We start from the raw sequence: 25,829 nt of genomic DNA, 5'->3' as shown, positions 1-25,829 counted from the left end.
TTTGAACAAGCTCAAGGCAAAGATAAGTGCTGACTTTCCCTGTTGAAAATGTCTCTGGAGATCCCAATCTCATGTATTAAAATGAACGTCCTTGGTGCTTCGTGTACCAACAACACCTAATTATGTTATGGAACTACACTCTTTGCCTACAAAATTTATTGTGATATGAGAAACCCTTGTGTTTAGCTAATCACACTTTAATGTCTCACCGTGAGTCGGAGAAACCTCATAAACTGCAAATGCTAAATTGTGTGTAATAATCTTAAATTGCCTCATAAAAGTGTTTACCAATTTTGAACAATTCCCACATGCCCGGTTTACAGTTCAGAAACCTGTAGATTCATATAGTTCTGTCGTTTGAAATTCGTGATGCCTATAAACTAAAGGCTAAATCAAATTATATAAATGAATATTCCACAAAACGATTATCTTGTAGTCTTTGTTTTTGTTTGTCCAAAGTATTTACTTTAAACATAGACATAAAGAAAGCAAACAAAACGTTTTAAAGATCAATGCAATTAACAGATTCACTTGTTACTCAACATCAAGTCTTCTTTATGTCGTCAGAAATGTTTTGTGAGTTAAACTAAATATAAACTAGACGTCTGTCAGAACCTTCTTCTGAAGTCATCATATTTCATATCTTATTTGTGTTCCAGCAGTTATGACAATCGTTCCGTAGACAGATGTAAACCTAGAAATGTCAGTGTGTCAGACTCGGTCAGTTTTCTAACATGTACACCTTTGCTTTTTTCCTTGTTTTGATTCGAAAATGTCTGTGATTATCTGATGCAGTGATAAGTGCGGTCACCGGCAGTTTCGGTGAGCTGATGCGCGTTTGTGCGTAAAGGGGTGGCGCGACTTCCAGTAGGCTACATTTCTCCAAACGCACAGCTCCAATGCCCAGTGTGCGCTGGATTCGTCTAGCGACGTCGTGTTTACAGCCTGTTAGAAGGAGTTTCACACGATTTAATTACAAGTTGTATGAGCTTATTAGACATAATGTAGGATTGGGCGTTTGGGCTGAACAGCAAAGCGCAGTGTGATTCAAGAAGTCCACATCTGACAGAGGCTACGGGTTTTTGGGCTAGACAAACTTATTTCCTCTTACCGGAGTCTTGATCATGTTAATCTACAGAGCTTTGTCAACTTCAAAACTGGCTGCCGTTTTACTGACTTTGTGGATTCAGATCACCTGGAAAGAAGTAAGTTGGCAATAATGAGAGAATAGTGTGTTGTCTGGGTGTGCGCATGTGTGGTTTTAAGTTAAGAATGCTTGTCGTTGTTTCATAATTTCTTAATAATAAACATTTATGTTTTTGACAGACGCTTTTATGCACGCTGCATTCTCACAGAACTCACTTTGCGCAGCTAACTCAATATAGACTGAATTGATGACAGAATTGTTGTAGAAAAGTATCGGTGTCCAGCACGATAGTGTAAAAATGTCTAAAATAACAGTCACACATTCCAAAAGGTATATGTGAAAGTTTAAAAAACAGCCACAAAACAAGTGTATAGGCTATAGAGGGTTGTGTAAAATGATGATGTACGAGGATGCACGTTATTCAACAATCAATGGTTTCGGTATTCAAGTTTAATCTCATCTCTGGAAGAAAAATGACGTTAAGATGTTATGGTGAAGGTGGCTCCTGTTGTGCGTAGAAAAACAGAAAACATCATAGATGTTATAAGTGTTATAAGTGTTTTAAAATATACATTTGGATCTATGCATGAGAGATTTTCTTGGTTGAGAATTGACTGTATATAAATATTTATTTTAAAAGCCATCACTGCACCAGAAATTTCGTATAAAGCATGCCGTTTGATAGCCAGTGTATTCTCAAGAGTTCACTTCCATGCTATATTTAAAGTGCTTATACCACAGACATTGATGTGGTTAGTGCTGTACTGACCTGATCTGAGAAACGAGAGCTTGCCCTCCTTTTTAAGATGTTTTGATGTCAACTTTCAGTGAAAAACAATGACTTATCTATAAATCATAATTATGCATGCCGAATTATTGCTTCTCTAAACAGGCTTGTCAAACCAGCCCATCTAGCTAATACTAAGCCTGATCAGGATTTCTGAGTAACACAGGCCGCAAATAAGAAAACAAATCAATGTGGTAATTAAATGTACTTGTTGTTTGGTTCGCCCTCTAATGATATGACTTTCCTTTCCTGAATAGTACTTCATTTCCTATTATAATGGTTGTGTTTATGAGCATATTCCGTGTCCACTGGATGCAATCTGTCAGTCATTTTTATCCATTATTTCTGTTTTGAACATTATAATATTTGTAATCGGATCACTAGTTTCTCAAGAGTCCATTGAAGTCAACAGGTGTTTAACTTTAGGATGTTTTAAAGGCTCAGCTTTGGCTAGCTTTGTTTGAGACAGCTGTTGATAACTCCAATGTTTTCATGCCGCATTATGTTGCAAATCTGCGTGGGACAAATATAGAGATCAGACCAAAATTCTGTCTATCAGCAGCTGTTTCATAATTGGTGTGGATGAGATATGAGACTTTTGGGGTCCGCTAGTGCCACACGGTTGCAATGGCATGTCTTCCTGTGGGATGCAGTTTAATCAAACTAAAGCACGGTATAGCTCAGGTATGTCACCAGTGCTGGAGGGGAACAACTGGTTTTCAGTCTACACATCTCTGCTTTCTCATGCCCCTTGGGACCCCGATTGCAACTCTATGCCTTGCAACTTAAATAACATTTGCTGGAGTGATGCTGCATAGAGGGCTCATTACTATTCCTCTCACACTGTCTTTATGTCCTTAGACAGATGAGCTTTGGCTTGAGCAAATGCCAGAGAGATTTGTGGTATCGGTGAGAGGACAGGATGCAATGCGATGTAGATTGCATGCAATGCGAGTCTAAGAAGATAGGGTTCTACTTATACAGTGATGTTATATGTTCGCTTTCCCCAGAAGTTTATATTGCTGGCATTAATGGACAGATCTATGTCTTTTCGTACTCTAAATATTGCATTTTTATTTAAAACAAAAAGGTGACCACACATACAGACATCTAAGTCCTTAGCTTAGGGGCATCCTTTTGGTTTTGTGACCATTCAATAGAAGTGAGTGGTTTTAACCACATTGTCTTGTCAGTCAATCCTGCAGAACAACCCATGAACGACACTATCCACTACACAATTAATTATTTGTAAATTCATACCATAATTGTATCCACATATCATGTATCTATCTGACAGTACCCATTCCCTTGCAGTCCATAAAATAGAACTGAATGGGTAGTTACGATCCTTTTAAGCATAGATTGTATCTTTTTTTAACACTAAAGTGTAATACGACCGTTATAAAATATTTGATCCCCTCAAGGTTTATATGTAAGAATGACTCATAGTTTGTGCAGAATGTAAAAAAATCAATCTAGTTTGGAAGATTCTATTAGTTTGCCCAATGTTGAATGATTTTAAATACAGTATTGCCATAATTTACTCAAGTTGCTGAAAAACCATGTAATGTTATGTATTTTTCATTACTGCCCATTTGCCTTAAAGGGATACTCCACCCAAAAATGAAAATTCTGTCATGAATTACTGAATTACTGTCATGAAGGTTCCAAACCTGCATAAATGTCTTTATATATACATGGTTTGAGTATGTCTTATTGAGGTTTTAAGGTGAGTAAATGATGACAGAATTTAAATTGTTGGGTGCGGTATCCCTTTAAGCTTGATTAATCAGACTGATGGTTAGCTCTTAACTTTTGCATTTTTAAAATATACACTGTAAAAAAAAGACATTTCTGTCAGCTGGAATGACAGGAATATGCCATAAAATAAAAAAACAATTCCTGTAAAATTACAAGATTTAAGTATATGTAATATGTAGTATATGTAGTTTTCCCCTTTTTTCTTGTAATTTTGCGGTCTTGGTCTGTAATTTTACAGTTTTTGACTGTATTTCTAACACTAAACTGAAATAAATTTTCTGACATCGGGGTGCCAGAAATAAACGAAAATATAAAGTTTCCCTGTTAAAGTACACGGTTTCCCCGGTTTTCATGTAATTTAAAAATTTTTGACCATATAAAAAAAATACATATAAAATCTGTAACGGTAAAAAAAATTAAAATTCTGTACAATTACGGGTTGCTTTTTACAGTGTATATTGTTGTGCAAAGAATATCACCCAACTGCATTATTTGCTACCTAATTAGTACAGCACTGAAAATCACCTTGTTAGTATCTGGAATGCAAATTACCTGAGAAAACTTCCTGAACCTCAGATCTCCGTTCTCCTCTCTTATCTCACCTGTCAGCAGGCGAAAAGAGGGCCTTGAAACCAACAGTGTTACCATCTGTTCTGGATTATAATATGTTCTCTCACAACTCAAACAAACTTGTTCTGTATGTAAGTACGGATAACTTGTAGAGTTCATATCAAGCTACAGTATACAGCAAGTAGTTCATGCCAGGCAACTTATATAAAGCAAAACATGATTTGGCAGATTTTTAAGCCTTTTAATTAGTAAAGGCAATTGAAAATGCTTTTAGATTTCGACACATTTTACTGTATTTATCAGGGCTGAGTTTCCCGATAACGATGGATCTTAGCACTTTAGAGAGTTTTCTATGAGCCACTTTGCGAACGTTCGTCATCGTTTCTCATGCGTTTCACATAAATGCACTTAACACGACTGCACATACAGTGCTTTAAGTAATTATGAGTCACAATTCGTTTGACAGGTGCTGAAATGTCACCTTATACAATGCCTCTTTTTTCGTAGCACGTGCTTGTTTTCAAAATGTTTAGGCTAACAATTTTCAAACTAAATGTTTTTTGTACCAATACATTACCAGCAATTTATTTATAATATGCACAAAGTGTGTTCTTTATGAATATGAACCTTTCAATTAGAGGAGTATAAAGGTAAGAGGTAATCAATCCAATTTCTCAGCAAATCAGGCATTCGGTTTCTTTAAGTTTTGCCTTCTGCAGTTGTTGGAACATATGATAGGCAGTGTGTAATATATAAGGTTTAACAATTTTAATAACATGGTTCTTCTAAATAATAGAGGATAGTTCCTGCAAGTCTCAAAGAAGAAATCATGGCTGCACTAAACAACCACCAAGTAAGCATTTTGACCATTTCTCTTTTGACGAAATGTCGAGTAACTTTAATACAACAATCCAGCAACAAACATGCATCCTTTGTTAGAACCGATAACTTGCCCATACTATATATTTTGTTATTCTTTACTTCATTAATGTATGTTCAGTCATTTCTTTTTTATTATTTTGAATTTTATATTAATTTAGTTTAAATATTTAAACTAACAAAAAAACTAAATAAATAAAAACAAGTCACATAGGCTTATTTAAGTTTAAGCGCAGTTCTTTGGTGTCCTGAAGGTGACCTCATAAATCTGTGTTCTTACGATGCAGGTAGGGATTTACTACTCCAGAGCACTCGTCGATCTACGATGATTTTCAAGTGCTAACGTCACTTAAGTTACGATGCTTTTGTGGTATAGACCGAGATATTAAGATCATTCTTATGTTAGTTTTTACGATCAATTTAGGCTTACAATGCTTTTGGGAAACACAGCCCAGGACGTTTTCGAAAGTTTGGCCCTCATAAGTACGTATATGCTCATGTGTACACACAAGCGCTCAGAAGCACTCCCAGACACAGACACACAAACACTCAGGCGTTTCTAAACACTAACAGCTGTAAACACATTTACACAAACTCTCATTCTAACTGCATCACCTTGCGGTCTTATAACATTTTATTTTGCCCCGAGTCTCTGGTGTCAGGCTAAAGAACATAAACATTATAACCACTGGGTAAATATAGTCCACATGATGTCTGTTTACTATAATACCGACGTCATACAATTAATTCGATTTACACTTGGGATGACTTGTGTCACACATACACTCAGCCTCTAGGCATTCCTCTTAAACGAATTAAAACAATTCACCGTTAAGGTAAAATTACTCACCTCACAGAAATATACTGATTCTCCTCTTTTCTTAGAAGCGTAGATCTGTTTCATAAAGTTTTGAACCTGTTTGTACTTGTTGTTGCATCATAACCCCAGGCTTAATCGGATCATTAGCATTCACCCACCTCTGACTTTCTGCATCATTCCTCTCAGGAATAAGTGGGCGGCTATTACAAGCCTTTTTATACAGCAAAGAGGTGAAACAGAGGCAAGTTTCCCTTTTTGAGATGTGAAAAGATAAACGGGTTTAGCATCCCACATTTTTTAATCTTTCTGTCTGTTTCCTTAACTTTAAACTTTAAAACATTTCGACTACTGTCCTTATAAAATGTACATTTTGGGCATGTGTTGTGGTTTGATTTTCATTTCAAAATGTTGTGATAACTGTATTCACATTACACATAAACACATATTCGGGCATTTTGAGCAAATTTTTTATTTAATGAATTAAAACACAAGATGAAGATACAAAACACACCAAACGGCGTATGGGGTCATTTTCATAATAACCGTTTGAGGGCGCTTACATTTAAAACGTGAACTTTTGTCGTAGTAAACTACGTGCACAAACAACCTTTGAGTCGTGTTAGGACAGGCTCTTTTTTCAGCCTTTATTCATTTTTTATGTTACTGAGAATTCATCTCATCAAAATATATTTTGATTTCTTTACGTAGCAGGCATGCCAGTATATATTTTCAGATACATTTTCTTATACATCTCAGTCAGTTGTTCCACCACAATAGGGAATGTTTTTAATGTGTCTTCCTTTCTGGAATAAAAATAAAATTAATGGAAGGTTTAAAAGGTGCGTGGGTACTTGCTGCAGAAAGAGAAAATATTCTTATGTGGCTAAATTTGAACATGATGGATTTGAAATCATATTGCACTCACACATTTGCCTGGGTATATTTTTATAAGATTTTATTTTCTGATTTCAAGGGTCAATTGGCTTTAACCATGAGTGATTGAAATTGGGAACATGTCCTTCATCATTCAGTTTTCTGATGGGCGTGGATGGGTTTGCAGGGTTTCTTAATAAGGGTTGCAGTTTCCCCTGCCTTAAACATGTATTTATTTTTATTATGATTTGTAGGTGGAAACGATTCATCCAGCATGTGCTCTGGTGGCTGAACATATGAAGGCTCAAGAGCAATGCATTCACACACAAAGACAAGAGGCCAACAACCACAGTATCACTGGTGAGCTTGCTTATCTGAACCATTCTTGTATGATTTTCTCTCTTCATTATCAATTACTTAATTATTCGTTTTATGTTTATTGTCAAATTATTATTTTTAAGGTCAATTATGTAATTTCTTAGAAGATCTATTGACAGAATTGCAATATAATATACATAACTATGTGTTTAGGCCTTACATAATGAAGTGTTGTTTTCTTACCTTAGAATGAGCTATTTCTATCTACATACACCACGGGTCTGCTTGCATGGAGTGTTGTTTCCATGTTGACATGTTGTTTCTACAGTAGCCCTTAACAGACAAACTGCTCTACAGGACAATAACGTTATCTCATTCAGGAAAGAAGCTAAAATTTTACAACATCTTAATCCTCTCTCAGCCTCTGTAGTGCTTCGAAAGGGAGGGGTGGGAGTGAGCAGTTAGTTGCAATTCATATTTTTATCTTAGTATTTGGTTAAGTATAAGGTCTGTAAATGTGTAAAACTCAGTATTCTCTCTGGTGTTATCACTGGTTGCAATTTCAAGTTTGATGAAGGCAGGTTGTAAAGATTTCAGATTTTTAATTATGACATGTATAGTTTCGCTCCTTGCTAGCTCGATTAAAGGGGTCATATGTTGCTTGTGTTTTTCTGAAATATGAATGTGTCGGAACAAAGATGCATTCTATCTAAAAGCGAATGCTCACCCAGACCTGTGCAGAAACACCTCATGTAACCACACCCCCACGAATGTACGTCATTTCGTGGTATGATTTGATTAAGACCGCCCTAATCTATATGCAAGTAAGGTGGGCGTACTTGTAATTCTCATCGTATCATCACCGCCGCAGCCATGTTGTGGAGACGCTGTGTATTTTGTTGCAAAAAGAAAGCCTCTTTGTTTGCCCTTCCAAAAGGTGAGACAATTAAAAACGAATGGTTACATTTGTTTACAATATTATTCCAGAACAGTACAACTTGTTTCTCTCTCACACAAACTCTGTATGATGTATATGGTTGTTTGTTTATAGTCTTTGTAAAAGGTAAAACAGTTTGTATAGTTTAGCTATTTAACATAATGTTTTTTTTTAATTAAACCTTACCAATCATGTACATACTGCTCAAGTCGTTCTGGCAAAGTTGATATATCGACTTGATCATCTTCATTTATCGGGCTCGAATTGATATAGGGGGGTACCGATGACATTTTATCACCTGTCAGTACAATTGCTTTGGAACCCGATGTTCCGAATATGTTAAGAGGCGTTACATTTCCGTCACACGCTTACAGTATTCGACCAATCACTACGCATTGGTTAAATGGCCAATCATACTTCACCTCGCTTTTCAGATCGATGAGCTTTGTAAAATATCTGTGCGTTACAGAGACGCGGGACAAAGAGGAGATGCAAACATGCATGGTATGTGGAAAATACAGCGTTTTTTAACCTTAATTCGTGTATAAACGTTGCATTACATCTAAAACGAACCATAATATTCATTTCAGCCGTGTCATATGTCTCCTTGCACTGCTAAGAGAATAATTATCTATTGATATGTTATAATAATTTTGGCAAATCTTTAAACTACAAATCCTCTGAAATCTGTAAATATCAAGTGTTTTTATTTAAAGTGTACACTGAGTGGCAAAATGTCCAACCAAACAATCATGTCATGTTCTTTGTTTCTTTTTGCTGCGCACTTTGTCTTATTCTAAAGAAAAGTAGGATTTACACTTTCCAATATTGGTCAGGTCAGCCAAAGGCAATTATAGGAAGTAATCAGGTGTAGAGGTTTAGAAGATTAAAGGCAGTTACTCAAACGGAAGCTGTTCAATTCTGGCTGTTGATGAGGATCAGCAGAAGGAATCGATATGACTCCTTATTGTATTTTCACCCTGATCAAAGGATAATGACTCATTTCTAATGTAAATGCGTGAGTGTGTTTGCCGGTTGAAAGATACGTTTATATGCTACAGTTGTATATGAAATTTTTCGGTTGAACATGGTTTATATAGCATATTTAAGAGGTGCATTAAAAACTCACTGAAGTGCCTTAAAATGCTTTGTTTGATGTGTTGGTTAATTTTCACTGCAATATAAAGTTAGGGGAGGACATTGTGTGGCTTCTTCCAATTTTTAAAGTCCTCCTGTAGTCGATAACTTTGTCACTTTAACTCATCTTTGAGTATCAAAACAGCATTTGTGCATGTTTTTTCTGTGATCATTTCTTCAAACATTAAAATAGCTTGAATGTAACACCACACTCAAGCAAGGCTAATGCGTCATCCATTCCAAACACATCTTTACTGGTATGTAAAGTTGATGTACTGTTGAACATCTGAGTAATTTCAATCCATAAGATTTTGAATGATGAATTGGCACATAATGCATATTAAAACGGCACACAGACATACTGTATAAACAACATTAAAAATCAGATTTTCTCCACACCGGGCAATAGCTCATTGCGTTTAGTGTTTCACCCTTCAGGTGGAGGAGGTGTGGCTTTGGATAGAACAATTACAGTTTGCTAACTGCAAAAAAGGACTGTTACAGTTGCTCTGCCGTACAGTCTTTCAGTACTTTGGTTAAACAGTTATTCAATTCATTGAAGCTATACTCTACTCTATAGTTTTTTTATTATCAAACATGCTTGACACATTCAATGAGCTGATTCAGATGCTCAAAGTCTGGTTCAAACTGCCCGTGAATATTCTGCATAAATGTTCATTGCCATAATGCACTAGAACAAAAACATTGGATGCCTATAAAAACTGACTACAAACTCACCAGCAATAAACACACGGATAAGCACACCGGTTCTGTACAACAATGTATTACTTATACTACAATACTTATGTGCTAACCTTTATTATTTGTATTTTATCTTTATTACTGTTTTAGAAGATAATTGTCACATTGTTTAGGGTAAGTGTTCATCATATTTGGATATACACCATAATGTAAAGTAAAAAGGAATAATAAAGGAATAGTTGACCCAAAATGGATCCCATTGACTTGATCATAGTAATTCTTACTACGGAAAGCCAATGGGGGCAAATTTTGGGTTAACTATTCCAATATTAACTAAAAGTCTTTTAAATTATTCAATAAATAGACGTTCACAAAGACCCTCAGTTTATTACTAAAACAACAGCAAACTCATTGCTCTTTAGCGCCACCTGGCTTATTGGAGTGAAATAGCTGACAGCGATCAATTATTTCGCCTTTGATATGAAAGGTTACGTGGACATTCGCAGGCTGTCTAATTAAACTTTCAGTTGGCAGAAGTCACCTGCATCATCCATAACTTGCCATGCAAGTTTGGGAAATGCACTTACGCATAATTGAAAATGGGACAAAACAAAGCAGACAGCTTTAAAAATAAACAGCACGCAAGCATGATTCATAGTTAATGTTTCCCCTGAGGTTCTGTACATAGTTAACCTAGTGGAAAATTTATGTTTAAATAGTTTATCAGTTTTTTAAAGTCTTATTATGGTTGATAAGATCCACCTACCTCTGTAGGACCTGAAGGTTGTGTTTCTGATTTAGCCTTTTTTGCCTTTTAGGATTTTGTTCAACAAAGATTTTTAGGATTTAGCACTTTGTTACCAGTTCCTTTTTTATCACCAATTTGCCAGTATGTGGTATTTTAAGAAGATGTTGCAATCAGCATTTAATACGTAAATGACCAGATACCTAGACACGTGTGATGTATTCAACTGGTTTATAAATACATTTCACGGCATTTAAATGAATAGAGTGTGTTAAACGCTCACATTAGGTGATGTGACAAAACTACTGAACCCGCTGGTGCCAGTCTAAATTACTGATGACCTCTTTACAACCTTCATCTAATCTAATTTCTTGGACCAGCTTGGAGACCCACATGGTATTATTGCTGCCGCACTTGAACGCAACTCCTTCCTGAAGCAGGGCAGCTGAGACACAAATAATATTCAGGCTTGTTTATTAAATATACACACGCATAACCACTTTTATTCACGTAAAAAAAATGTTCAGCTTGAATAAAAGTACCCTGACTACATTAGGCCACCTGAAAAATCTTTTTAATATCTCATTTGTTGTTTAGAATAAATAGAGAGCAAATTAATACTTTTACTTAAACCTCCCACGTGTTCTCATGAAGAATTTGCACCTCTGCTACAAAGGGTATTAGTATTGCCAAGATACTAAAATCAAGATTCAAGAATATTTATTAAAGATTTAGTCACACTTAAAGGTCCAGTGAATGTAATTTAGCGGCATCTAGGGGTGAGGTTGCAAATTTCAACCAATGGCTCACTCTACCCCTCCCTTTTGAAGCACTACGGTGGCTCTCACAGGAAATAGATGTCATCACATTTTTGCATCTTTGCTGAAAGGGATAACGTATTTACAAAATCGTAGCTCTGTACAGCAGTTTGTGTCTTCTGAAAACAGTTTGTGTCTTCTGAAACAACATAGTAAATTCCATGCAAGGGGACCCACCGTGTATGTAGATAGCAATAGCTTATTCTAAGGTAATAAAACATAACCCTTCGTCATGTAAGGTGAAGACATAGTTATGTATATAATATTGCATTTCTGTAAATAGATCCTCCAAATAATTAATGGACCTTTAACAATAAAGTTGAATTTATCAAAATGCTAGTTAATGCATTAGCTAATATGACATGAACAATAAACAATACTTCTACAGCTTTACAGAAGTAACACAATAAAAGATTAGCTAATGCGTGTACTAATGTTAAAAAATATAACCATTTTGGTTATAACCAAGATTTTAATAAAAAAATATATTTTAATAAAAAACATTTCCTATTTAAACATTTATTGCAGATCCAAATGATTTTAGTCACAATCTACATTAATTTTATACACATTCACTTGCTTCCTGTCAACTGTCATCTCCTTTGTATCCTAAGCCATGTTAAGAGAGACATCTAATACAAAGTTGATACATAATTGAGATCTCAATCACATCTCATGATCTGTGAAAGGGCAACACCTGGGACACCAATAAAATTGCACTATTCTAAAAGCGTCGGCAGTGTATGTCCTAATATCTTCCAGCTTCTCCAGAGACTCTTTGGAAAAGCAAGTTCTGTTACAGAAACCTGCAAATAGGTCTGCAAATGAAAAAGCAGACTCGGTGGTCGTGAAAAAAGGTATTTCTTAATTTAAGTTAGTGGGGCAAACTAAATTAGAATAGAAAAAGTTACGAGTTATAATGCATTAAAGATTGCTCAGATTATACTCAGCCATGGAAAAATAAATCTGTGAACTGTTAAAATTATAATAATTGAACTTTGCATAGTTTGAATATGAAAGAGTGGGTAAAACACCAATACATTATATTAATTGGCAGCATAAACTGATGTGCCAGTAAATCAGGCATCTTGTGGTAACATTAGCAAGCGTGCTGCAGACATATTGAGAGTTTTTTACAGTGTGTCGGTTTTAGAATCTGTGCAGGTGGAAGTGTTGAGCCCCGAGTTTATAATGGGAGCCCACGCTGCTCTGATTCCTGCTCCACATAGAGTATAATTAACACTGAGCTTATGGAGGGGAGGAGGGCAGGCATCGCTTCATTTGATTTATGAAAGACTAGCCTGGACTTGATACAATGTTATGGAGAGAAAGAAGCTGTGCATAGAACCTCAATGGCCACTTGTTTGCGGTCGGTCAATCAGGTGGGTGGTTTAGTACCACTGCATGAAAATATTGGGTTTGATGAATAATAAAAAAATAGGAAATAATAGGAAAATGACGGTGCTCAAGATTGAAAGGACACTTGAGTACCCAGAGGGAATGTTTTTGCTCAGAAGTGGCTCTTTCATAACTTAGAAAGTCAAAGCTGTCTCTGATGTTCTTTAAATGATTTAGGTGACATTGCTGACATGTTGTAATGAATAGAAGTTGAAAATCATGTGGATAAGATTGCTCAGATCATTTGGTATCGGACAAAAATGATAAGAAGAATCATAAAGATTAAGAATCTCTACATTGTGTCTTTAAAGCTGTTCAGCAAACTTGTAATTTCTATGGTAATCAGACAGATATCACCTACATTGTGTATGTCCCTGCATTCAAATGACAAAAGAGTAAAGGCCGGAAAAAGTCATTGATGACCACAACCTTCCTTTTTATAGCATATCAAGATTGACGGGAAGTGATAGAGGAGCTCCATACCGAATTTACGATTAGATTCTATTCATCCAACGTCTCCCGGATAAACATTAAATGTCTTTTCCGCCTTGCTGTTGGTATTTACACAGCACATTACACACAGTGCCCTTTTCTCCTCACCTTCATCGGTGAGATAAGTATCCTCTTCATGTGGTAAAATTTGATTGGTTTGAATATTTCATTCAGTTCAATTTCATTAATATGCATGGAGCTTTTTTCATGTATAACGCTTTTTACATTTCACGTTTTAGCAAAGCAACTTGCAGTATAATATGAAAAAGATAATATTATTGAAAAAAATATGAATAGCTGCAGTCACAGAACATAAATAATTTAGTTTTCCAGGTTTTCTTATGACTTAACATATTTTGCAATATAATATTTGTATGCATTTCAAACATATAATAATTCAAACTAATAAAAATAATGGAACAATATTTTTGTACAGCACTTTATTCAATTACCAGTTGTGTAAAAGTGCTTGGTAAATAAATAAATGAATGAAATGAATATAATAGCTATATGTGATTGACTGCTAAAGCAGGCAGATGCTTTAAGAATTGTACTGCATACAAGTTTGAATTAACATTTGTATTTTTTGTAAACATTGTTTTATGTTTTTTTAATCTTACCATTAAAAATCTGACCACACAACAGGCAGATTTTTTAACATTTTTAGGTTTTCTCCATGGCTCCTTTCCCACAATCTTGTACTTCACACAAACAGTAATAGACAGTCTCTGTAAAAAAAACAGCACAGTAAAATGGACAGGAAAAGACAGATAAAGGGGGAATGATAAGACCTTTCTAAATATTTAAATATTATTTTTAATGTAATTGACAGTGATATCACATCAGCGACATTGTTTTGAATGAATACAAACACAGGAGGCAAAACCATTTAATCCTATTCCATGGCCATAAACTACAGATGTCTTCAATGCCACTGAGCAGTCATTGAGCTCTGAGATTACAGCAGTTTCACTATATTAGGTTGAATTATCTGTGAAATTGTTCATCGCCAGCTATGCTATACGGCTCAATTTGATTGCCTTTCTGACAGTTGACGTCAATGATGTTTATCTTTCCAATCTGTTTTCTTTAGAGCTCTATAGAATTGCCTAACCTCATGCCAAAGCAGAGTCCACTTTAAAAGATGTAGTGCCTACTCTACAAAAATATGTCTTTTATATACAGGCATGATAAAACTGTACATCTTCAAACTTTCAAGGAAAAACACATTCATATTTTATCTCTCCTTATCCTGCCATTAAAAACAGAGAACACAGGATAGCCTTCCCATAAAAAATATATCTGTAACGTTTCTTTCATGTCTTTGATTAAACTTATATTAATGAGGTGACATCATGGCTTCAAAGTGTACGTTTCTGTAGGGACCATCATAAGCCTGACTTTGCCTGGTCACTCGTGCCCCATTTTCCAAGCTCTTCTATGTGTCTTTAAAATAGGACTCTTCTGCATAGCACAAAGAAGATATTTAGAAGAATGTTGGTATCCAAACAATGGTGGTATCCAAACAATGGTGGTACCCATTCACTTATATTGTGTGGACACAATTCAGTTGTTCAGTTACCAACATATTTGTAAATATCTTCTTTTGTGTTCTGCAGAAGAAAGTAAATCATACATGTTTGAAATGACATGAGGGCGAGTAAACGATGACTTGCTTGTAAACGATGCTTGTCATATTTACCTACTATGATTATTTATTATAATGTACTTGAAATGAATGTAACTACAGTATCAAGAAGCGTTAACACAAGTGTTGAAACATACATTTTGGCGATTGTCACACAACATTGGCACATTGGGTGTACACAAGTCATTTGAGCAATAATAAAAGACTATTCCAACACCCATCCCATCTCACATACCCCAGTCTGGCCAACTGTTATTCTAGTATATCGAGCTATATTGTACAAAACTAATTTTGTTTTGTTGTGACATTCCACTTTATTGTGGTACTTAAGGGAACAGTTACAATAAAATGACTATTCTGTCGTCATTTACTAACCCCCATCTCATTCCAACCCTTTATGACTTTCGAAGATTTTTCCGCCCTGAGGAATGTGCTCTTGTACAAGTACATGTTAACCAGGAGCTTTCAAGCTCCCAGAAGGCACCGTAAATGCACACTTAGTGCAGTTCATCAGTCCATACAACTCCAAGTCATCTCAAGCCAGCTTTGTGATGCTCTAAGTCTTCTAAAGCCAGCTGTGTGGACAGAATGAAAATTAAGGTTTTAATTCAATTGACATCCATGGCCACATTTGACTTAAAAGTCATATGGTGTTTTATGAGGTTGAGTAAATGATTAAGTTCTGCATGATGTGTCCATAATGTTCTATGCTTCCAGATCTATACCAGATCGAAACATCTATATGTTATCAAAAAGTTAAGTCAGAAGAATTCTTTGGCTTCTAAAACTTGATGCAGGCTTTAGTTGTGTCAATAGTTTTTACTCTGTAACTGTTTCCCAGATTGAGAATTAGGTTCCACTCTTTCCATTCTGGAATGAGGTCACCGTATCTATAGACATCATTACAGAATGTTGTCTAATTCAGCAGTTTCAATTGAAAACATGTTTTTTTACACATCAGTTTGTGGATGTGTGTGTATAGTAGTGAGAATATAGATAGCAAGAAGGGAAGTATGATCCGTGGCGTAGATGTGGCAGTCATATTTATATAGCCATGTCTTAATATGATCCCTGTGGCTCTCATTATACTCCAAATCTTCTTTGTTGATTCAGCTTCTGTTGTCTCTGTGGTTTTATTCCTGAGTCGGAGATCTCCCATGAAAAGAGGAGATGCCTGACTTATGCAAAGCTTTCTTTTAAATTCTCAGAGTGTCCATGGCCTCTCCCGCTCTCTCTTACCATCTCAGTGCCCATCTACTGTGCTCCTGTCAAACATCTTCTCTGCCATTTTCTCTTTTTATTCTGAGAGCACACATTCTGCTGGTGTTCTTTTATATTGCTTTCAGAGTGTACACTGTAAAAAAAATTGTCAGGTAACCGAAATAACGCGCTTGTGGTACAGTAGGCAAACTGTAATATGTGCCTTATGTTTATAATTATGTTTGAACAAATATTACTTTTTTTTCAGGCTGTCGCACCGAGCAAGATGAGTTTTGGTGCTGGTACAGAGCAGAAGTCGGACAGGAGGTCAATGTCTCATGTTCTGAAGTGTTTCAGTTATTCCGAAAAAATCACGGTAAACAACTGTATTCTTTTATTCTTGTTCTTTTCGCTCTATTTTAAGGAATACATAAACTAAAACAAAAACACGTTTGAATAACATGAAATGAGGTCCGGTTATTCTCGCACTGGTGGTCTTTTAATCTGTGCAGACCACAAAGGCAATATTATGACAATCTTTAGAGACGGTCTGTGTATATGTCAAACATGACATCTTTTTAGACCACTGTAAAAATAACAAAAGTTAATCTTTCATAATATACACCCGATACCAGAATGTAATTCTTGGTTGCACTCTTGCAACCAAACTGACTGGAGAGGAAAAGGATACAAACTGTTTAACAGTCTCCAGCCCAGGGCAATAAAAGTGACAAGGCAAACACACACACACAGAAAAATCAGGAGTGGTGTGTAAACTCTGAATATCCGGATATCATAAACACTGCTAACTGTTGCTATGGGACATTGAGTGTATTGTTTTTTGTGGGTTGTGAAGATATTAAAGTTGTTCTTCAATGTCTTCATAACATGTGATCAAATTAATTGTACACGTGATGAATTGTAAGAGCTGTCTACAGGAAATTGTTACCAATTTTTACAGATTGGAAACTCCTTATCATTATCCTGACATTTACATTTAAGAGGCAGCTTACAAATTGCCTTTAAAACAGTTTTGAGGTATTAGATGCCTGTTGTGCTAATATAGAACACTATAAAAATGCTGCCTTACATTTTTAAGTACAGAAAAATTGTTTGTACAGATCATTTCAGCTTTCCTGTTTAAAATTTCACCCAGTGGTGAGATACTGATGCATAAACATTTAAAAACTTAAAATGTTAAGTTGATGAAATGTACTTAAAAATAATAGCACCATTTTTGTACAATAACCTTATATTGTAATAACCTAATAACAATTCTACCTTATCCAAATAAACAGGCCAACACAACGTTTCCTGTAGCTCAGTGGTAATAATAATGCAAGGTTGTGGGTTCCATCCCAGGGGATGGCAGATATCTATAAATGTATAGGATAGTGCAATGTAAGTCGCTTTGGATAAAAGCATCTGCCAAATGCGTAAATGTAAATGTTTATATTCTGCATTTATCATGGTAACACAATCTTTTTCAGCGCTTTTCCACATCCGTGCTGAACCGTTCTAAGCACGGCCTGAAACAGTTACAGTTATGTTTCTATGTGAGACTGCCTTCACACGGCACGATTTCAAACTGTTTTCGGCTTAGAATTTTAACAGAATACAATGCATACATAGACGTTATAGCTCAGTCTCTTGTGTTACCAAATCAGCGCGTGACGCATTTACATTTTGTGTTAACATTCTAGACTCCCATTATCTGCAATGCATAATTGTTGCAAATTATGAAAAACGAATAGTATTGAATTTTTTTTACTATTTATAGGTGTGTCTTTAGGTAAAATTATAATTTTAAAACAACTAACAATTTTTCTCGCAAATTTAAAATAAAATATAGTTTCTATTTGGATTTATTTGAAAATGTTGAATAAATGAAAATGTGGAATGTTTAGAAATTCGTAGTAACAATACCAGACATGGCCAACAATAAGTGTTTATTCCTATACTAAATCTAAGTTGATGTTAAATCTAATAATACATACTGTTTGTTAACTAATGTGGTTAAAAAATGGGGCCTTACTGTAAAGTGCTAGGCTGTTATTATTTATTTGATAGACAAATAGAATGAAAAGAATGGAAAAATAGAAAGAGTTCGAAACATGATAGTGAGTAGGACAGTAAATGATGACATCATTTGTATTTTTTATCATCTCCTTAAACTCATGAAGTGAGCATAACTACTGGGGCTTTTGAGCATCCAAAGAGAGGTAGAAAGGTTGCGCAGGCTAAAAAACACCACTGTGTTCCAAATCCTGCTGAACATGTGCCAAGTGATGAAATGATGAAAAAATCAAAGAGGTCTAAAGCAAGCATTTCAACGGAAACTGTTAGCGATGTTATTCGGTTCTTGTAAATCTCTCAGAATCCCCTAAGCTAATGCCTCATACACTACCTCTACCACAGAAAGCAGCAGCGGTCAGACCTTTACTGGTCTGTCTTCCCCCACTGTGACTTCAGGGAGTGAGACTTGCATGATGAACTTTGGTTTATGCTAATGCTAGAAACAGCGGGTAGAAACAACTCCCATTGGCAAGCTAGCACGAAACCACCCACTTAAGAGGCCCTCAGAATGGTCGAGATAAGTGTAGGTGAGAAAACCAGAGGCTATAGGTTAGCTGTAATGTCAAGTCAATACATAGTTTACTGATTTATAGTCCAATTGAAATGTGCCAGAAGAATGAGCATATTTATAGCTCATTTGATGTTTTTCTTATTTCAATTTTTTTATTTTCCATTATATAATTCTCAGGAAGAAGCTAATCTTTTTAGATTTTACTTTTTCTCAAACCAGAATACATTAGGAATGGAGAATCCTCCAGTGATTTTCGCTTTACCCTTGTTTGACACATTTTTAAAAAAGGTTTATAGGCTAAACATTTTCTAAACTTTTTTCTATCCTTGCCTTTAATATGTGAAAATTTGTGGTGACTAAAACATTTTAAACACTATGTATAGTCTGTATAGTCACCTTAATCCATTCTGTCCATTCTGTCCCTTTATGCTTCATAGGAGAAAATCTATAAAATCTATATCATTGCACATACACATGTAGAATGGATCTTGATCATGGATGCCTAATCGGACACAAATGTCATCATAGGCCAACAATTGCAAATATGTTGTATTTTATATTCTGTATGTTGATGTGATATAGGCTGATATCGGACAATATTAATAATATTGGAAATTATTATTAATAATTTTATAATCATATTATATGTGTGATTGCAACTCTTTCTATTGCATTGCTAACACCATGCTCTAGTTAAGCTTCAAGAACAGTATATTTATATTAGTTTTTCTACCAATCGCCTGCAGTGCCTAAACACTTTGAATGTTATCGCTCGATTGAATGGCTGTTATCCGAAACGGGTCTCTTGAGCTTTTGCTTCATATAATAAATGTAATTTTTGTATTCCTCTTTGCATCCCCAATTACCATGTCAATTATTACAGCTGTATGGCTGATTCCTGTTCCCATAGCTTTCCGTATCTTCATCTCCATATGCTGTGGGGGACAATCTCTTCATTATGATCTATTCTTGATACAAGCCTCATATCCCGAGCAAGCAGATAAAAACATTGAATATAACCTTGAGTGATCAGATCTGTCCATCTGAAGTCTCTATCCTCATATCTGCATGACATAAAAAGTAACCAAAGCTACACACATAAGCAGTCTAATAAAAATACAATCCCTATACTGTGAAATGCTGCTGAGAGGGACCTCAGTCCTTAGTGCTGTCTATGTGACTGTATATTTAGTATTTGTTTCATATGAAGTCTGGGACTTGACTTCTGTAACAATCTTTGTTTTTTCCAAACAATCTACAGAGACCAATAAGTACTCTGTACATCTGTTATCACATTATAGAAAAATTATGGATTATGAAAAAGTGTAGGCTAATATTGTGTTGCGTTATATTTACAGTTCTATAAAGAAGGTATGCTTTTATCATTTATGCAGCAAACTAATAAATCTCCCATCTTATGAAAAATTCATTCAACACAAGAACATTTTTATCCAAGAAAATGTTTGTGAACTTTATGTTCAATAATGTTTTAATGCAGGTTACATACTCAGAACCTGCACTAAAGATGGTTGGACGGAAGCCTACCCATCCTATGAGCATGCTTGTGAGATTGCGGAGGAAGTGAAGTCAGAGACTGAGGTGAACATTTAAATCCTTTCAGCTCATGTTGGTTATCATTGACACACCCTAATTGTGAGATCCAAACTAACCCATTGCCTTTTCGTAGTTGTGTTAAATTTACCCCATGACATTTTTTGAAAGAATCATTTACCTGAATAAAGAATTGCAATGAATGCAAGTGAACAGTGACCAAAAAGGACCATTAAATTTGTATAACTCAAGTACTATATTATCATAATCTATTATCACAATCATCATCTTCTAAACTCAAAATAGATGTATGTAAGAAAAAGAACTTATACATTTATATATTTACTATAATACAAAGTATTGCAATAAGTTATGAGACACGTGTAAATGATGGTAATAATATGTGAATTGGAGAGATGGAGCAAAGAAGATTACGAATAACAATACAAACGTTCAGCTAATTGTCTCTTTTTATGTAATAGAAAAAAAGAAAGTCTTACACGTTTGAAGTGAGAGTAATTCAATGAACAAATGTATTCCTTTAAGCTCAAATGTATGATCTCTTTAGCTCTTCCTTTGAAAACATTTCTCTCACTTTATTACCCATTACAACCCAACAGATGTTATAATTTCAAATAATTAGTTGAGAATGGGTACAAGCAAATTCTTATTACCACCAAAAAAATGTCTTCATGCAATTCATACAATCTTTGGCTTTTGTGGCAGTAGACCACAGTCAAATGGTAATGAGAAAACAGATCATATTGAATAAAGAGAATGATGTGATCTGATACACACACACACACACGCACACACACACAAACAAGCTTTAGGCTAATAGAGGAGCATGTTCCCAATGTGAACAAACTAATTAACAGCAGTTGAATGAGTCACACAATAGCATAATAACCTCTCCTGTGCACTAAATGTAATCGCTACAATTTAAATTCTCGATTCATAAAGACTTTCACCTGTGCTTGCATCAAAGGAAGGGGCAATGAGGTTATAGATGCATCTATAATATAGATTTTAACATCACTTGACATTTATCTGCTTAAGATTGCAACACAAAAGTCATTTTAGTGCACTAAGGCTTTAGACTAAAGTGAGTAAAGTTTATTCAAAATGTTATACATATGACATTTATTTTCACTGTGGTAATGAGATAAATGTAGCTTCCAGATGACCGGTCACAATAATGTAGGTTCCAATGTGTTCTTTTTAAAGGATCTATTGACTGAAGTGCAATATGATATACAAATAGTAACTGTGTTTTGATAGGTGTAATAAGACCTTAAATTTTGTTACTTAGAATGAGCTCTTTCTACATACACCGCGGGTCCCCTTACTTGTACATCGCCGTGTTGTTTCTAAAGTAGCCCTAAACAGACAAACTGCTCTACAGAGCGCGTTTTGTTAACATGTTATCTCCTTCATCAAAGATGCGAATACATGATAACATCTCAGTTCTGTTTCAGTCACCATTGTGCTTTGGAAGGGAGGGGCAAACGGTGGAGTGAGCCATTGGTTGCTATTTGCAACCTCACCGCTAGATGCCGCTTAATTTCATACACTGGACCTTTAAGTCTTAAGATTTATGTATTATAAGAAAGAAACTATGTTCAAATACCAGTCGAAAGGGCTCTTTTACTACATTTGATATTTTTCCCTCTGTTCCAGACAACATACTACTCAACGTTCAGGCAGGTGTACACTGCAGGTTATGCTACCTCTCTGATTTCCCTCATCACGGCCATCTTTGTATTTACGGCCTTCAGGTAATACAAATATTAGATAAGTTAATCTTACCTTCATGGTTACACAAATTTTTATGAATTTAATTTAGCTACAGGCTTGGTTTCACAGTTGAAGTCCACCAAACTGAAGTGGCGACATACTGTATACTGTAGTCTGGTACTCTGTTTTACTTTTTTCCAAAACAGGAAATTCCACTGCACCAGAAACTACATTCACATGAATCTTTTTGTGTCCTTCATCATGAGAGCCAGTGCAATCTTTATCAAAGATGGTGTTCTCTTCGCAGAAAATCTGGACCACTGCTTCATGTCAACAGTGAGTGTCCCCAGCTGTCACCTACAGAATTTATTAATGTAGGAGCATCCAGGGTCTTCATGTACATCACAGGCCATTCTTAATCTACACTCAGATATATGTATATAAATTCAGGTTCCCTTTCTGTCGATTGGAGAAAGGAGAAACTTTAAGGTCCATTGGTTTTTCTTATTGTTGTAGAACCTTGACTTGTCAAGAGCAACCAATATTTTCTATAGAGAAAGTTAGGTTATATAATACATATCACTGCCATTTTAGTTTGTGTAGTTATGCGTTTGCTTTTGTCAGTATTTTGTTAACAAAGAAACTGGCTAACCACACAGTACAGATTGTAAAGCGTACTGTTGCCAATATAAACAGTAAGTAGTAACACTATTAAAATGCATAAAACATTAAATTGTAGATTTTTTAATTTGTGATTTTTACTGAGACACTTTATTGATATTATTATAACATACTGTAGATTATGAAACATGTTTTTGGTGTTGACTAAAGGGTATTTGAGACAAGGTACCTAGGCAAGTTCGGGTAACACTGTAGTAGAACGTATCACACAACACAACCGAAGAGCCAACTCTTTCAAGGTCTGCCTCCGCTAGATCTCACAAACAGTCTTTGAAGTATAAAAATCCATCTCTTACACAGCGGCCTCTGTACAAAGCTAACACTTTTCCTCCCCACTCACCTGCACAGCGGTTTCATTTATCCTTTTTCTTATCAACAAATTCCCAATTCATTTATCCTTTTTCTTATCAACCAATTCCCTATTTTCTAGTACTTCTCAGGGAATCGCTTGTTTTGTTAACATGTTCAGCATAAGCTTGTAGATGTGTTTTGTGTCTTCTGTGGAACAAGACCTCTCAGATAAATGTACATCTTGATGAAATATGAATGTCTTCCTCCTCAGACCTCGTGCAAGGCAGCAGTTGCTTTCTTCCAATTCAGCATTCTGGCTAATTATTTTTGGCTACTCGTCGAGGGAATGTATCTCCAGACTCTTCTAGCTCTTACATTTGTCTCGCAGAAGAAATATTTCTGGTGGTACATCCTTATTGGTTGGGGTAAGTGAGGTAATTGGAACAGAATAATGGCACGAATGAAATATTTGTAGGTAATGCTTTAAGACATACAGTTAGAATATTCCAAAAGGGTTGAAAAGGAAAATTAAGGTTAATCAAATTAAGATTCAAAGATTTTTGAGCACTCAGACAGTTGTTCAACTCAGCGTGCCACAAGTAGTGACAGCGAGTGATTGTGTGCCTGTTTGTGTTATGTTACAGTAGTGACACCTGTAGGCATCAAATGGAATATATATCCTCTTAGGGTAATTTTATAGGGAATCTAATATCGCATTTTAGATCTAAAGGTTTTAATCATAATTTTTGTCAAAGTATATGCAATGTCTTATGTAAAGGAACTGTTTGTTGAATATTTCAGGACTGCCAACAATAATACTGACCATCTGGGTTCTGGCAAGATATTTTTTTGACAACAGAGCGTAAGACTTCATTAGGATTTCTAATTTATAGCTTGTGAATATTATGATTATTTCAATGAATGCAAAGGAAAATTCTGATACGTACAATTATGTATTTTTCTACAATTGTGTACTGCTATATTATAGAACAATATTAGCCAAAAATATGTGATACACATATGTGTTGTGTAGGATTTTACTATTTATAATAAATCTCCAAAGCTGTGTGCTTATTTTTCAGTCACACAGGCTTACTTCTAAATAATCATAAGCTTTTGTAAACTGTGAATGTTGAAGGTGCTGGGATGACACAGATATCACTTACTTCTGGTGGATTATCAAAGGACCAATCACAGTGTCTCTTCTGGTATGGGAGAATTACAGCAAAGCATCCTTTACTTGTTAAAATATGTGAATGTGAATATAAGACTTTTTTGCTCTAGTTGTGATTATATCTGACTCATTTTGTCCATCAATTACTATTGCACAATCAATATCTTTGTCAATATTCAGGGTTACATACAGACCCTCCCTCTGAATCTAAAGTTTACATTAGAATATGATGGGAAATAAATAACTAATATTAAATATTCGTTTTACTTAACAAATTATTTTTTTACAAACAATTGTCTTGCTTTCATTAAGATTTGCTTTAGAACAAGCTCTTTGATAACATTGTAAAAGTAATACTATATATAAATATGTGGAAAAAATTGAAAATTAAAGCACTTTCCTAAGTGGCCTTAAACCGTTGGGCTCCAGTAAATACTGTATACATGTAATATCTATTTGTACATCACAATGTATTGGTGAACATAATACAATACCGTAATCAATCCTGTTTTGTCTGATCTAGATCAATTTCATCATCTTCATAAATGTGATACGGATCCTTGTGCAGAAGCTGAAGTCTCCAGGAGTGGGAGGCAATAATGATACCGGCCACTTCATGTTAGTCCTTATGTACACACTGTAAAATAACACCAGTACTGTTAAGACAATTGTTCATTGCTTGCTGAATGCAAACATACTAATGATGTACTTTAATGTAAAATTAATAAATTGCTAAGAATGTTTAATCATTTAAAAAAATAATACACATACTGTACAGAAGCTGCTATAGTTACAGTTCCATGAAAATCACACATCCATTATAGATCCATTAGAGTATGTTTGTTATTGATGTGAAATAATGCTCAACTATTTATATACTTTAAGGAGACTGGCCAAATCTACTCTTTTCCTGATACCTCTGTTTGGCATGCACTACATGGTGTTTGCCTTTCTGCCAGAGAACACAGGAGAAAAAGCTCGCCACTTCCTCGAGCTCGGCCTGGGCCCCTTTCAGGTGTGTGTGTGTGTGTATACCCCACAATAAAATTCTTCTCACAGAGAATCAATGCTGTATGATCTAATTTAAAAGTTACAAATGTAATTCAAATTTATTTGTTTAATTGGGTTATGGTATATAAAAAAGTATGAAGACTTTTGAAATATTATTTTCTGTCAACATAAAGTATGAACTAATATTAGTGCTATTTAGAGAAGATGGGCTTGCTATTCAACCATACTGAGACTGATTTCTCTGTTACATGTAAGGGTTTTGTCGTGGCTCTGTTATACTGTTTTCTCAATGGAGAGGTAAGTTACAGCTTTTAGAAAAGATTGTGTCTACAGGAAATACTGTATTATTTGCTTTGAATGCATACCTGTTTGTTTGTTTCAGGTACAAGCAGAACTGAAGAAGAGGCTGTGGAAGTGGCAGACGCAAAGTTATTTGAGATACAGTAAGAGAAGACGGACCCTTTTTAATGAGAGCAGCACAGTCACACAAATCTTAGTTTTGGAGAAATCCAGTCCCAACGAGCTGCCCTTCATTGAACCCCAAAACAGTGTTTCGACAGTGTGA

At 35.3% G+C, this 25,829-nt stretch overlaps 1 protein-coding gene across 1 annotated transcript; it reads left to right on the top strand.

The window, feature by feature from the left end:
* Positions 1-829: 829 nt before the first annotated feature.
* Positions 830-25,829, top strand: ghrhrb (growth hormone releasing hormone receptor b; the record flags this gene model as incomplete). Its single annotated transcript, XM_079461006.1, has 13 exons — positions 830-1,205; positions 7,092-7,197; positions 16,501-16,608; positions 20,318-20,418; positions 22,051-22,148; positions 22,314-22,443; positions 23,351-23,504; positions 23,881-23,941; positions 24,218-24,287; positions 24,777-24,871; positions 25,139-25,268; positions 25,520-25,561; positions 25,647-25,829. Exons 1-13 carry the CDS (start codon positions 1,125-1,127, stop codon positions 25,827-25,829), a joined length of 1,359 nt encoding a protein of 452 aa, XP_079317132.1. The 5' UTR covers positions 830-1,124.

The sequence above is a fragment of the Barbatula barbatula genome (assembly GCF_947034865.1).
Source record: "Barbatula barbatula genome assembly, chromosome: 7".
Classification (NCBI taxonomy): domain Eukaryota; kingdom Metazoa; phylum Chordata; class Actinopteri; order Cypriniformes; family Nemacheilidae; genus Barbatula; species Barbatula barbatula.
The sequence above is the reverse complement of the archived record's forward strand: the minus strand, read 5'-3'. Positions and strand labels throughout refer to the sequence as shown.